General features: G+C 38.4%; 2 protein-coding genes across 3 annotated transcripts in view; one reads left to right on the top strand and one right to left on the bottom strand.

The window, feature by feature from the left end:
- The window catches only part of LOC122872128 (ubiquitin-protein ligase E3A), a 24302-nt gene extending 20464 nt beyond the window's left edge, over positions 1-3838 (top strand). For both annotated transcript variants that reach the window (XM_044187907.1, XM_044187906.1), the window contains exon 11: positions 1-3838. This exon is cut by the window's left edge and continues 750 nt beyond it. The gene's annotated coding sequence lies outside the window, so the exon portion shown is untranslated.
- A 1408-nt stretch (positions 3839-5246) lies between these two features.
- LOC122872129 (cyclic nucleotide-gated channel cone photoreceptor subunit alpha-like) lies at positions 5247-14253 on the bottom strand. The gene is made up of 8 exons (XM_044187908.1): positions 14019-14253; positions 12187-12240; positions 11873-11971; positions 10462-10518; positions 8696-8788; positions 7675-7776; positions 7486-7592; positions 5247-7390 (listed from the first exon to the last, which is right to left on the bottom strand). The coding sequence occupies exons 2-8, from the start codon at positions 12234-12236 to the stop codon at positions 6033-6035; spliced, it is 1866 nt and encodes a 621-aa protein (XP_044043843.1). The 5' UTR covers positions 12237-12240; positions 14019-14253; the 3' UTR covers positions 5247-6032.
- Between the last annotated feature and the right edge of the window lie 1494 nt (positions 14254-15747).

Here is a 15747-nt window from a genome sequence, read left to right as displayed (position 1 = left end):
TCCATTTTTGATCAAGGTAAGCATTTTGGAAAGTTAGTCATTTGGTCCAAAATGGCACATTATCAAATAGCTGTTTTTCTCTTTTGTTTTTGGGCCTTTTTTCCTCCTTTGTGTGTGTGGGGGGGGGGTCCGCAGGTTAGACTAAAATCTTGTCAGAGCTGTGTAAGTGCACTTAGACATTTTCAGAATGTTTGTTTTTTGGCCACATGTTGCCATGATTGTTTGAAGCATTTTATTTCCATGTCTTCCTGTGTTGATGATTCTAAATAAAAACAGTATTTATATATCAGTGCGGTTGGAACTACAATACCGTATTGTGCATGTTTTGGAGGATGTACACATGTAGACCAGTCACTGATGATGTTCTCAGATAGACATAGAGCTCTTCTTGTGCCAACCTATACAGTCAGTTGATAGGTGAAACCCCATTAAGCACTTTGTGTTATATATTTCTGGCTTGGGATGAATAGACAGCTCACAGTGCAGAGTCTCTGTTTAATGTAAACCCAGTTTATGTGGAACCTCCACATGTAGAGTCCAGAAGGCAGTGTGTACTAAAGAAAGTCTCCACAGACATTTTCACTGACAAAGCTTTGGTACCTTGTTATCTTTAATCCATTGGACTTAAGTCTCTGTCTGTGGTTACACCTGTCATTTTAATACATGTATCCTCCGACAACACGACAAATAACCTGATCTAATGTCTAAGTGGTTGAATTCACAACGCCAGGCCAGATCCCAATGTGAGCCGGCTGGCACTGTGTCGGATACTGGGCAAGTAAGGACAGCAGTCTAAGCACAATTTGAACAAACTGATTAAGTCAAAGCTGCAACCCAAGTCTCTGAGAAGCCCCTGATACGTTCCTATCCTCAAAGACTGGAAGCAGGCAGAAACAATTAACCTAGCTCTGTAGAGCAAAAAAAAATCCACCTGTCAAAAACTCCATAGTTGTCATATTGTATCTTTTAGTTTAACGTATGTAGAAAGGCTAGGCTAATTGTGCCCCCCTGCTTTCAGTCGTTGTTCTAAGCTAAGCTACACATGTCCTCGACCTGCGTACCTCGTAACATTGTTATTGATTGTCTTCTCTGACTCTGGGGGAGACAGTGCTGTATGGACACATCACTGATCAGATTGATATTTGGATCTGTCACATTCAATGAGAATGGAAACAGGTGTAGCCACTGTCTATGGAAAAGTCTAAAAAAAAGTTTAATAGCACTTGTTCTGTTAATTTTAATTGGAATATCAACTGTGAAACCATCCCCCCACAGACTAGGCAGATCTTTGTTTTTTGTAAATCTTTTTTGTTCAGTTGAAATGGCTGTACTTGTTAAGGACTTGAGTAATATCTGTATGATGTTCTTGCGCACAGGCTCAATTCACTGGTTTAAATGTTTGTTTTTTTTTTTTTAAACAACCTGGGTCTTTTTTGTAGTTTTGGCTATGATTCTTTTCATTTTCTAACTCGATAGATTGCATTATTCGTCATCATTATTATTTAAACCACTTACTTGAAAGTGAAAACGAAATGGACACACCTGAAATGTCCTTTTAACAGTTCATTGCATTGTACACATCCAGTAACTTTGTTAAGTATGGTAGGTCAAAGGTGATCCAAGAAAGCAAAAGTTAGTTGTTTACCATACACTGTGTGTAATCTCCTTTTAAAGGACATACCAGTGGTTTTAGCCCATTTACTAAAAATCATGTATACACACATACATTACAGCCAACCCTTTTGCAAACCATGTGCTGTTTTTTAGAAATTTGAATTATTTCTACCATTCAATTCATCCATTGGGTTCCAGTCATTTCAGTATAATATGAAAATCAATTAACAGACTCTTGAAACTTGGTTAAGTTTTGTAAACCATCACGGTGAACATCAAGTCTGCATTACTTTTTGTCCAACTTAGATTATCATTCTAACATAGTGCAGTGTAGACTTTTCAAGCCAAGCTTTACTTAAATTTCACTACCAGACAAAGATATTTTAACACTGACATAAATCAACGCAGACTTGATGTTCATTGTGATGGATTAAACAACTCAAGCAAGAGTCTGCTGATAGATTTTCATATTGGATGTGAATGAATGGCGGCCAATGGGAACCTTGAACAGTGTGAAAAATACATGTATAGCATACATTTGAACACAGTCATCAAATGTAACACTTGCAAACACACTGGTCCTTTAACATTTACTTTAACTTTTGTTTTACTTCCAAATAAGTGGTTGAGATAATTTGGGTAAACTCTGGACAAAAACTTGTTTGACCACTTTTAACCATGCACAGTGCTGTAAAGCTGATCTTACAGTTTCCCCTCATCTTCAAATTTGGTATTAAATGGTATAGTAGTTGTGTCAAAGTCTGATTACTAGCTTTTCTGAGCTTTCAGCCATATCTCATAGTCCTAATCAGTAAATGGCGCTGGCTCAGGTGTCATCACGTGCCCTATGTATGGAACTAAAGTCGCAGGATACTAAGTGGTCGTACATGGGGCGTTGGTGTGGTAACCCCTGTCTCTGTTCAAAGATGGTGTTTGGCGTCAAGGACCATCAAGAGACTGAATGAACACCAGAAACAGACAACATCAACTGTCTGTGAAGACCAGACCAAAACCACTCACAGCATCCACTGGGAAGAGGTCAAAGGTCATGGACCAGGAGTCAGTGGATGACCGGAGAAAGATCAAGGAGGACATTGACATCTGACACCAGAGACCATCTTTGAACAGAGACCGGGGTTACCATCTCTCCACATATACAGCCATCTCCTATCATGTAACCAAAGTTATTTTCTTTGGTCACATGATAACACCTGAGCAAACACCATCTACTGATGAAAACCAAAAGATCACAAGAAGTGGAAGATTTTTTGTCAAGACCCAGATTATTAACATAAATGGTTTTCCTTAAACCAGGACTATTACAGACAGTATAAATCCTTGTTGAAAGTAACAGCGTAGTGATACAGCGAGAGTTTTATCTGCATTGATACTTTGAAAGCTACAAGGTGTCAGTGACTACAACAGTCTGCTGATGATCACTGACCAGTTGTTCAGACAGGTGGGTGTTTTGTGTGCTGTCATGGGCACTTTAGTGGTGGTTGTTGTATTGTAGGAAGTTGAATCTGTAGCTGAGGCCGTCTTAGTGATGTGTCTGCAAGAGGACTATCTAATTTTTTTTAATTTTTTTTTTTGAAACGCTGCTCAGCCTGTGAGCGTCATGGTGCCCACAACATGCCACTAAACCACTGTGCTCTCACCACAGCAGTACACAGCAACCCTGAGCCATTCTTTCTGTTCCATTGCTTTACTTTCTCATCTTCATGGTTTCAGCCAGACCTGGGCAAAATTATGTTGGAGAATTCATTGGAGTCACTTTGGACAGTACAAAGAGTGCCTGAAAATGTGGACAAACACTGGACTGTGTCACTACAGCATACAATATGTTTGTGCGATTTAACAACTTAGCTGGCATTGTTATACTGCAGTAAACCTCAATCATATAGACCCCCTGGCATTTTAAAAGAAAAGTTAAGGATTACTTACAACGGTTATTGAGCCCAGGTCTGGTTTTAGCTGTTTAACATTACTCTGTACCTCTGTTTTGTAATGCTGAAGATGCTGCTCACCTGGACATGTGAAAGGGCTCTAGAGCCAAGTGAAGGTAAAAGGTGAAAGGTCAACCTGATCTTGGAAAGGGAAGCAGTTTTCATCAATTGGTTTGACTCAACAGTTACATTCTAAAAGATACAAACTGATGAAAGGCTAAAAGTATTCAGTGTTGTGAAAACATGCTAAATAAAGATGACTGCTTTTTTCCAACGTGTATTGCCTTATAATCCTGATTTGAGTCCACAGGTCCTTTGGTGTCATGACAATGAATCTCACTCATGTTCAGCTGTTTATAGTTGATCCAAGTCAATTTAGCTTTGACCACAGTCTGTCAACACAGAATTACCCTCTGACACTATTTCTGTCATTAAATTCTTTCTGTTGAATACACTCACATTGTCACATTAAGAAGCGAACCTTTTTGGACCACTTTCAGTTGTTTATGGTTTTAACAAGGCCGAGCTAGTGGTTCTGTGATGCTGTGCTTAAGGCTAACTTGAGAATGGCAAAGTGCTAACAATAACAGTGTTATCATGCTGACATCTAGCAGTTATTGTTTACTATGGTTACCATCTTAGCATGCTAATATTTGCTAAATAGTACTAAACACAAAGTGCAGCTGAGGCTTATGGGCATGTCAGTAGTTTTACAGGTATTTGATCATAAACCAAATTGAAATTTTTACCTGATGATGGCACTAGATGAAAAGTCAGGGTATCACTTGACTTATTACAATTCATCCTGAGGGTGACATGGATATCCATACCAAATGTCAAAGTCCATCCAGTAGTTGTTGAGACATTTCTATCTGAACCAACAGTGTTGACCTGCTGGTGGTGCTAGAGAAAAATTGAGAGGATCACCAAAGTCAGCAGGATTCATCCTATGTGTCTATACAAAATTGTGTGCCTGTCCAACAACCAATAGATGTTACAATATTAACACTAGATAAATGAAAACTGTGACCTGCTGGTGGCACTAGATAAAAAGTCAGGGGATTACTAAAGTCATTAGGATTCATCCTTTTGGGAACTTGAATATTTGTAAAAACTGAAATAAAGCCAGACTAGCATGGCTAAAAAGTAGCTATGCACTTTTAGTCTACTCTGAAAATAGAATAAAGGCTGGTGGCTGCTGTTATCAACACTTAAAGCAAAGAAGATGGGTAGTGTGGACATCCAACCCCAGTTGAGTACATGTGCAGGACAAAAGCAGCATACAAAGGAAATGGAAACGTAGTCCTCACACTGAATTTTGCAAGCTCCCAAAGATGTAGTGATGCAGTGTTTCGACCAACAAGGTCTTTAGGAAAATTACGAACTTACGAACTTACCAGCTACAAATTTTATAGAATATATCAACATTTGACTTATCTTCCCCTATATTAAGTGTCCCATAATTCATGTTGACTTGAATTTTACTTCCTAAATAGACTCGCTGTTGGTTTCTTTATGCTTTAGATACAGACAGATACAGATGTTTCTTGAATAGATGGTAAAATGTAACTCTTGCTCAAAATCTCAACTGATTATCACCCAACTCTAAAGTAAAGCGATTGTGGTTACATGCTCAAATCGATGTACGGTAAATGTTGTGTCAGTATCCAGTAAGACTGTGCCATATATAGTAAAAGCATTCATGCAACTTTTATTATGAACTTATGAAAATCATTTTACAACTGAGCATTTTTGCATGTCATCCGCAGAAGAATGTTGTAACTGCAAAAAGGCTTCCTCCATGTTTACTGTGACTTCAAATATATTTATTTCAAACTGTTCAAAACTGCATTTACAGAAGATCTAGGCAAAGTAGTAGTGGTATCAGTAATTTTCCTGATTGGGTTAAATAAACATGTAGCATTGACCTATGTTTTGTAATTGATGCATTGCTAGGGCTGGGCATCATTCAAATGACTTCATTACAGGTGCAAATATGCCTTTTGTTACTCAGTACGAAATATTTTTGTATAAAAAACAAACATTTAATTTTAATGTAACAAAATAAGCCAAATTTCTCAATTGCATCACACAAACAGCTGTAATGGAATTTTGCCTACAGATATCAGTACAAAACGAAATAAATTATGATGTAAAACAGAGAAAATCTGTTTAAAGGACAAGTAAACAAGACTGAGAATCTGACCAAGCATTCAATACTACAGTACTGGACAGTTTTTTGATATTCTGTTGGCACTCGTAAAACATTGAGGTACCCAGCCCTATGCATATCTGTCTTTATTAGAATGGTCAACTTTCAACGCAACCTTACTATTTTACCAGATATGGGAATAATGAATGGAGACAGTCACTGTCCAGCTGCTTGTCATATGCCATTTGGTGTGTACCATGGGATGACCTCAGAAGGAATGTCCTGAAGTGGAAGAGTCCCTAAGCCTGGCAGTAGTAGCTCTACTCATTGTCTATTCTGAGGGTTCTGACCTGGTTCGACATATTACTGAGCCGTTGCTTGAGTTTACGCTGGGAGGATTCATACTGATCTGTCAGCTTTCGAAATTTGGCCGTCATGATCTCCAAACTGGCTTCAATCTGGTTGACTTTATCCTCCAAGTCTTTGGCGTCAGTAGCAGCGACTAGCGACTCATCTATGAGATTATCTTTCATCAAGATAGACCTTCCCTTCTCCTCCAACATATTTTTAGCATCAGGATACTCAATGAGTGCCTCCATCAGATCGTCTTTGGACAGGGCAAACAGATCAGAGTAGCCCACACTACGGATGTTGGCTGTTCTTCGGTTTCCTGCCTTACTGCCCTTGATACCGAGGATGCTGATTTCACCGAAGTATGCCCCATCACTGAGGACCACAAACTGGGTAACACCATCATCTGCAACTACAGCCAGCTTTCCTTCTTTGATAATATACATTTCCCTGCCAATGTCCCCCTTCTTACAGATGTAGTCTCCAGGACTGAAAACTTGAGGCTGAAGTTTAAGGACCAACTCAACAAGCAAACCTGCTTCACAGTCTTGAAAGATGCGCACTTTTCTTAGGGTCTCCAGATGTACGTTGATGGCTATTTCAGCCTTTAGCTTGTCTGGCAGGTTCTTCAGCACCTGCTTCTCATCACAGGTTTTCTCCTCTGTCCACAGGTAGTCAAACCACTTCACCACCCTTGCCTCCAGGTCTTTGGTGACCTTCCGAAATTGCATGTACTGCTTGATAGAGTCAATCTTAGCCTGGAACTCTACACGTGCAGCATTCATGTTGGAAATCATGGCACCAACATTGCCTACAATCGTAGCAAAGATCAGAACTCCAGTGAGGAAGTCAACTACCACAAAAAAGTATTCAATGTCTCGGACTGGGGGTGGTGTCTCACCAATAGTGGTCAGGGTAAGAGTGGACCAGTAAAAGCAGTAGATGTACTGCCTGGCCAGGCGAGCAAACTCAGGATTCTTCATGTTTGGATATACCCAGGTGTCTGAGCCAAAGCCGATTGTCTTGGAGATGGCAAAGTAGAGGCAACCATTCCAGTGGATAATGATGATGATGTAAAGTACAAGATTAGCAATTCGGAAGATGTTGGGGAAATTGGTTCGAGTTTCAGTCCGGTCAAAGAACTCAAAGAGTCGGGCTAACCTAAAAAGACGGTTGAACCTCCACTCTGGGTTGTTGATTCCAATTTTGAGAAATACAATATCAGTAGGAATTATTGATATGATGTCTAATCTGAACTGGTGTGTCTTCATGTACTTTTCTTTGAGGACCTTCTCATCCTTTACAAGCAGTCCTTGCTCCAGAAAACCTGTTGACACATTAGAATATGATTAGCATTACCATATACTCAAAGTTTCCTCTAATCACAGACTTTACACATTCAGCAAAGTTCCCATCACCAACCTGTTCTGGCTCTCACAAAGGTGTCAATGTAGTAGAGAACATCTGAAGTGTAGTCTAGAACCATCCACAGTGTTGAATTTGTGTACTGCAGTTCATTAAAACAAGCCCTACAGGGAAGCAAAACCATGACAAAGAAGTCTGAAACAACAATAAGGTAAAGAGGAAATATAAAGTGCCATGAATTCAGACCTGGCCACCAGGAACATCAGGTTGTAGAACACTGGGATGGATATTGTCCACAGCCAGTAATAGTACATATCTGTGGCAGGGTCCATGATCCATACCTCCTTGCTGAATAAGAAAAGGAGGTATTTTTTTGTTAAAAAGCATGTTTACACTCAGGTACTGACAAACATTGTATCAGTACTGAGATTCAAGTATTATATTGGTATCAATATAGAAGAATTTCAAACTATGTCCATTCCTACTTGTACTGGAAACTACTGTCTATATATGATCCAGTTTAAAAAAGATGACCTTCTGGCAAGGGTTAGAGTCATTTATCTTTCCAAATGAAAATGTGATTTTTGTATCATGGAACAGATTTGGATCATTATTTTTACCTTTATCACACTAGGTATATTGATTTTTAATATTAAATATTTAAGAATGACAAATCAATTGCACCTCAGATAGCTGAACAAGCTGTAGAGGCAAGAATACAAGAATACAATTACTTTTAATGTTTCTAAAGCTAGTGCTGCTGCTGCCACTGTTATCACTGCTTAACATACTAACTTCATGTTTGATAATATTATGTTAAAAACTTTTTAAAAATATTGAGAAATTACAGCTGTTTCCAAAACTATTATTATATGTTATTATATAAAACTATATAAAATGAATTATGACTCAACTTCAGAAATTTTGTCCTAAAGATTTTTTGCATGTGGAGTCATTTTTGAGCGTTTAAGTATTGACAAAGAACTTCAGCTAACAGCATTCATGCAACATTTTTTATATTTTTAGAAAGAGCTCTTGATATGCAATTTTTATTTCAACCTTTTTAGCTCTGCTGCAAACTCATGTATGAACAAACTTTGTTCAAACCCACAGAACTTTATTTTAAATGGAGTGGAGATTTCAAAGTTCCCAAAGATACCAAATCTGTCAGGCAGAATTTTGAGGAAATGTATAGAAAATTATGAAGTGAAGACATCTAGAATATTCGATGGAAAGTTGCAGCCATAGAATAGTATGTGGTACTTACGGTTCTTCCTTTTTATCATCTTTTTTATCATCCTTTTTGTCATCTTTTTTGTCATCTTTCTTTTTGGGGTCCGTTGTCTTGTCATCTTTTTTGCTGTAAATATCCATAAACAGAGGCAGGTGAGGTAAATATGTTTAATCTTGTTGTCATACAGTAGTGTCAGAGAGTCTGAGGGTGGCACTGTGACATAGTACAGTCATGTTACTGTATATTGCAGGTGTTAAAACAAGGAGCAGTCCCAATGCTCTGTGCACTGCATCATCACTGACTTTAATTGGCATTGCCTGTGTGATCAGCAGGAGCATGCTGTGTGAGGAATGGGACAGCTTTTAGTGAAGTCACATCACCTGGAAAGAGTCACTTCTGTAGCCAGTTAAGTGTAAGGTTCATGTTGGTTCCTAATTTTTTTTAATCAAAATAATAGGCTATATATCATTTAAATCAAATAAATACAATCATATAACAAAGAACTAGACACAGTACTTGCTACTATGTACATGTAAAGTTTTTGCCAGCTCTCAGTGTTCCTGTGTCGCCCCTTATTTCATTGCATCAGTAACATGTATGAAACTTTAAATTTCATCAAAGCAGTACTGCTGCAATTTGATATTTCACTTACATACAGTTGGACGATTGGCAGGAGAGAGATAAAGGAAAGAGAGATAGAGATAAAGGAATAATGGAATTGTCACAATCAAAGCAGCAAGGCTGAGCTCCTAAAACACTGTTGTTCCAAAATGCAACTTATTAGTATATTTTAATTAGTTTAATTAATTTTAATTCTCTCTGCCTGGTAAATGTCCACATCTTTCAAACTCCACACCCAAAGTTTGTGATACAGGTTTTTTGTTACAAATATGAAGTCTCAAGGCCAAGTGAAATCTGATGACATCATCAGAGTTATTTTCTCAGACTTGAGAAGAAGATGCTCCAGGGCCACAGAAGACATTATACAACTGTTTTATCACTGGTGAAGTGAGCTTCAAATCAGTGGAGTGCCCCTTTAGTTTAAATTGTCATGCACATAGTGAATCAACTGAATAAAAATGTAATTTCAGACCATTTCAATTTGAATGCACTGGCTTTAGTTAGTTCAGAAGTTAACTTGAATCTGGACTTTGAAATTACAGTTACAGGCCCACTGATGGCAAGGTCGATCTGATTATCAGTCCAACACTTTGATCCAGAGTGAGATGTCATGTATTACTGAACAGATTATCATGAAAAGTTGCTGTTGATATATGTTGTCCCCCTGACCATGAACCCTAACAGTTCTGGTGATCCTATGATCTTCTGTTACTACCGGAAGGTCAAGATTTTCCTTTGACCAACTCTTTTAGTCCATAACAAAGTATCTCAAAATCTCAGAACTATTTTTCTTTGGATGCTTATTTATCTTATTTTAGATATTTAATCCTGCTGGTGTTAGTGACCCTCCTGATCTGACATTTGCTGAGAACATTCATAAGATAAACGCTTTGAATTTTATCGACCTATGGCCTTTCCTTATGAATCACCCTAAAAATTAACTTTACATTTTTTGGCCCACTCCTGGAAAGACAAATTACACTCAGTAGCAAAAACTGAATACATGTATTCAACAAATTAACACTTTGATGTGACAAGAAAATCATATATCATGGAATTGAATTGGCTCTAAACTCTTTACATAGTATATAAATCTACTGGAGCAGATGCAACACTATCTCGAGTGTATCTAGTAGTGTGATTAAGAGGCTTGTGAAAGGATCCATATATCATCTTACCCATCATTGTTATTGCAGTTGTTCATGTTTTGTGCAGCCAGGGTCCACCGACTATCACTGTCAAAGGAACAAATAATTGCATAAATGTAAAAACGATTCTGGACAGCTGGAATATATACCATGACAATATGTATGTGTGTGATGTGCATTTTATTAAGCTGTTCTGTCACAGTACTGTATGTTTCTCAGATAGACTTAGTTGAGGGCAATGCATAGTTTGGGCATCAGTCAAACATATCTGCCAGCAATCAATTAGTAATCAGTTCTGATGTTTTGCTAGTCATCACTACACCTGATATTTTTCAACAAACAAATCTAATAAGCTATGAGAAATGACCGTGTCCCACTGAGTGATTGTGATTGGTCAGCTGTGCGGAGGTGAGAAAGGAGCTTCTCTCTCAGATCTTCATTCTTTACACTTCTGTCACTTTTCATGTCAACAACTAAGTAACATAAAGAATGTCTTCCAGGAGAGACTGTCTGAAAGTGTTTCTACTCTTGTAGAGTCTTGTGTTTCTCCTAAATGTTACAAATGGTGTCATGGTAATTTACCATTTCTGACTCTGCAACTGCACTCCTGCCCATTAAAAGGAGGGGCTTCTTTGAATTGCCTTTTTTTCCAGGCTTCTCCCATACTTTTACTCCTTATATATTTCCTTGCATTACATTGGTTCTAGTCAATACCAAAATTAAAGAACCTCAATCCAGTGCCACAGTATGCCAAACCATCTCCAGGCTCAGCCCAGGTACAGTACAATAGAGTATGGCAGGTTGATGTAATATGTTCTTAATATGATCTTTCTCTCTATCTCCATCCTTCTCTAAATCTCTCTCAAAAAATTGTCACTTGCTATGCACTTACATTACTTCTTGCACCTGCAACCTTGTGGCACTTGTGTCAGGGAGAACATGGCACTGATTCCCTTTTTCTTCTCCTTGATCTACTGTGGCTTGACTGTCCCTAATTTGTACACTGCTTTGGACAGAAGTGCCTGCCACATGAATAAATGTAAACACAGAACAGGCTTGCCAGGTTTAGAAAAATGTCTGTACCCAAGTGAAACATTTTAACTTAAATTTAGCCCTCTTTTGGTAATAGCAAAATTACTTGAGTCCAGGCAGTTTATACAGATCTCATTTAATGTCATTCAGTATAATAATGTTCCTTTTCAGCTTCAGCTAAATCTTTTTGGTGACCACAACAACAGGCTGGGTGTGAAACCTTAATATGTTTTGAATACTGACTGAGTTTTGCCATGTCTGTTGCCAGTCCAGGTGTCATGCATCACATTTTTGAAACAAACCAATTTCCCAAAACATCTGAGTTTTTCCTTAACCTTCAGACACTCGTTATATTGTCCTCCAGCAGTGTGGTCCTCCAAGCACTGGGATGTGCAGTTACACAGCTCACCTGCTCTTGTTCTTCATGTTGTCCTCAGTGCTCTGGCTGCTGAGGCTGAACTCTGCAGGGCCAACACTGCTCCTCCCAAGGTGCATCATGTGTGACAGCCTTGGAAAAGAGATCAAAATGACTGTATTAATTTATCAGCAGATACACATGCTGGGTAGGAAAAGGTGGACATAATTTTGAGTTGGTAGGTTAGCACATTTGAGTTGATAGGTTGAACCAGGTCTGGACTCAATTTAATGTCAGTTCCCATCAATATATACATTATCTGCAGTGAATGGATACTTTCTCTGATCTGAGTCATTAGTGAGACTCACCTGGACAGCAGTCCTGTCCCCACTAAAGATGTCTTATCCTGGGTGTCCATCAGCCTGGAGACATGGAGCAGGACAGTAAGATCAGCTCACAGTCACAATAAAATACAGGCAGTAAGCATATCTCTTGACCAGTGATAATCAAAAAGTTTGGGTCTGTGGATGAATTATTTAGAAGGAAAAATGTCTATTTTGTCTACTAAATGTCTACTAAAATGTGTTCAACATTTTCAGAAGGTTTTGCCAGATTAATTTGTTTCTTTTGTTTGTAGTGATTTGCTCTTTCCTTAGAGGCACAAGTGTTTTGACAATTATGGATTTCAAAACAGAGCATGTTGGCTGTTGGGAAACTGTTGATTTAGTGTTTAATAAGCTTCACTTTGGTGTCCATGTTAACCAGGCAGAGTTGTCTTGCTGTCAGTAGCCTCTAACACTGCATGCTCAGTATTAGACATTAAACATGATCACAGAGGCAGGGACTCAGGGAGCTCTTTTATAAATGCTGCACACTGTATACACAGGTCACGTCAGAGACACAAAACACAAAACCGTTCACCAAGGTTACTAACTGGGCAAAGTGTCTGAGGGGCCCCGAAAGCCCCAGGTTCACTGCATGTCAATTGGTTGTTAATTTGATTAAGTTAATTTAATGTTTTGTAGAGGAACACTGTGTCAAAATGTAGTTTGAAGAGCTTCAATAGCTTACTGTTTTAGGTTATATTCTGCTCACATGATGCATCTTTCTAATAAAGTTATGTTTAACACAAGTTACATATTATTCCAGCACAGGAGTGTTGGTTGAAACTGACTGATAGGGCCCCCCTAACAGGATAATTCAGCCATGCCACTCACCATTTTTTAGAAAGGGTTCAAACTGACATCTGTTTTTCTTGTCAGTCACCTAGAAATAGTGTTTATCTTGACTTAGAACACAAACTCCCTACACAGTCTCTGTGAGACCTGTGTTCACATTCTCAGTGCCAACATTCAGTGTGAGCAGTGACTTCAACAAGGGTGCACCTTCCACATGCTCTGAACACATTGAATGCGTACATATTGAATGAGCATGTCACTTGCTCATTCAATATGTACATGCTGAATCTGCTTTGCCGATTTTGCAACCGAGTGTGTCACAGTCAGAGATGTTGACTTGTCATAACATGCAAAGCACAGGTGGAACTATTAACATTAATGATGTACCATTCCAGTAATTATTGCAGTGCAATGCAGTGATTAATAAATGTTTTTATGACGCCTGCGTTTGACAAGCATGTATCTCTATGTAGAGAATTGAGCTTGTAACCAGAGGTTGAGTGGTTCCACTCCCAGAACATGAGCCTAACCTGGTAATTACTCCAGTGGACTGGGCATACTGGTTTTGATTTTTACCCTCAGATTTTGATTCACCCATAAACCTTTGTGTTTTTTCAATTTTACATTCCGGTCTCGAAGAAACACATCTTCTGTCCTGTCTGTAACTACATGTCAATGCTACTGACTGGCCCGGTTTCCCTTGTAAATTATATATGAAATCTCAGTAATCACATGCGTACACATTGCACATACAGACACTTCAGTATAGGCCTACATCCATACCAGTCAAAAGGAAGATTCAATATTAATCCTGTTATATACAGCAGACTGTGATAAAGTGACGGCTAACTGACTGTTTCTTCTTCAGCACTGTTAACTCAAATCCTTCTCTCCCAGATTACATTGGCTAAAATTAGATTTTCAACCTGGTGTGACTTGTTAAGCTCAGGACGTTCTTTCTTTCTTGCAATCACACTATAACATTTACAACAATCACTATCTACTGTGTAAACTTAGTTTACCTGAATGAGTGAGTGATGATGATAGACAGACAGTGAGGAGACGTCAGGGTGAGCTCTGAATGAATCCCATATTGCTCCTTGTTTGATCTTCCTTCTCTTCCTATATAGATCCTGCTGTGAAGGAGTTAATATCTGTCTTCTAACACAAGTCACAGAAGCAAATAACACTCGTGCTTTTCTATGGCCAAGATCTTCCCCTGTTGTGGAGGAGTTCCTTCTGTTCATCCACTCTGCACCACCTCCTAACAGAGGATGAAGGGAGTGGGAGGAGGAGGAGGACGGAGGAAATAATCATTTTCTATGCCTTTAAACAAAAGTACCTGAGAATCAGCCAGCGTGAATGGACAGGAAATAGATATTAATGATACAGTTTATCAGTATCATGACACCAAACAATATATGGTCCCAAATTTTGGATATTTTTTTAAATTAGATTTATTAAATAAAATTAGCCTTTGTTGGATTGTAAATGTTGCTATATGATTTATAAGCTTATTTGACTGTTCAACACCACTTTTGTCACTGTGTCAATTTTTTCAAGTGTGTAGATAAACTGTAAAGAAAACTAACCATATCTCAATCTCCAAAATGTTTGCAGAGACCAAACCTCGCTCTGTATCTAACTGCAGAATGTCTCAGTAACAAAATAATAATAGTAGATATCATTGTTTTAATATAAAAATAAAATATAAAAAATAATTTTGCTGAGATTAGAAGCATACCACTCAATATTAATTTTGACCATAACATGATGAACAGGTTACAATTGTCTGCAATTTAATTTTCATAAAGTAGTAAAATGAATGGAAACCATTGGCTGAAAAACTGTTTTCACGGTAATTTAGGTAGATGTGATTTGTATTAAACAGATTTAATATTCTTTCAAGTCTTGACTTGATTCAACTTATCCAAAAGGAAAGTGATTTGAAGTGTAGGCATAGAAAAAGAACAATATGCAAAAACAAGAAATCAGTGACATAGTCCACACATGACAGACACCCCAATACCAATGACAGCATATATGATATCACCCCATACAAGCACAAGAAAACAATGCAGTGCTTACATAAGTACACACGACGTATTTAGCATATTTTTGTTGTATTGCTGGGTAGATAAACAGGACTGATTGGAGTCAGAGACACCTCTTTATTTATAGCTCTTCCAGTCTGAGTAAATCCTCTTAGTGTGTGGACAGCTAAAGTGAGACATCAGACTCCACCTCCAGCTCTCAGAGAGGAGCAGGACAATCCCCGAGCAGCCTCAGCTAATCTCAGCTCTGCTTCCACTGCTTCCCTCATCCCCCTGGACTCTGAGCTCATTTTTGACAGCTGGGAGCTCAGAGAACCCTTGCTGCTGTGAAAGTGAGAACAGCTGATCAAACACAGTAAACATAACAAACCACAGGCAGAGAATACATCACAGTCACCAGTCAATCCTATGACTTCCTCTCATTTTGTCTAATGTCAGCCAAAGATTTAGAAAAGCCCTTATTTCAACTACGCTTATTTCAACTACACACTAAACACATTGTAATTGTCCTTTTTCAATCTGTTTACAAGTGCAGATCTGCAGTTATGTTTATGTTTTTTTGTTTGTTTTATTGCACATTAATGGCATCTGGCATGTAAAGTGGAGCTGCCAACATGTTACATGCAAGCACTTTAGTGAGAGGCTGAAGGGCAGATATTACAGTGTCACTGAGATGACACACAATCTGATATCAGTG

Source organism: Siniperca chuatsi, linkage group LG24 (assembly GCF_020085105.1).
Source record: "Siniperca chuatsi isolate FFG_IHB_CAS linkage group LG24, ASM2008510v1, whole genome shotgun sequence".
NCBI lineage: Eukaryota > Metazoa > Chordata > Actinopteri > Centrarchiformes > Sinipercidae > Siniperca > Siniperca chuatsi.
Note: the sequence above shows the minus strand (reverse complement) of the source record. Positions and strands in the feature narration are given on the sequence as shown.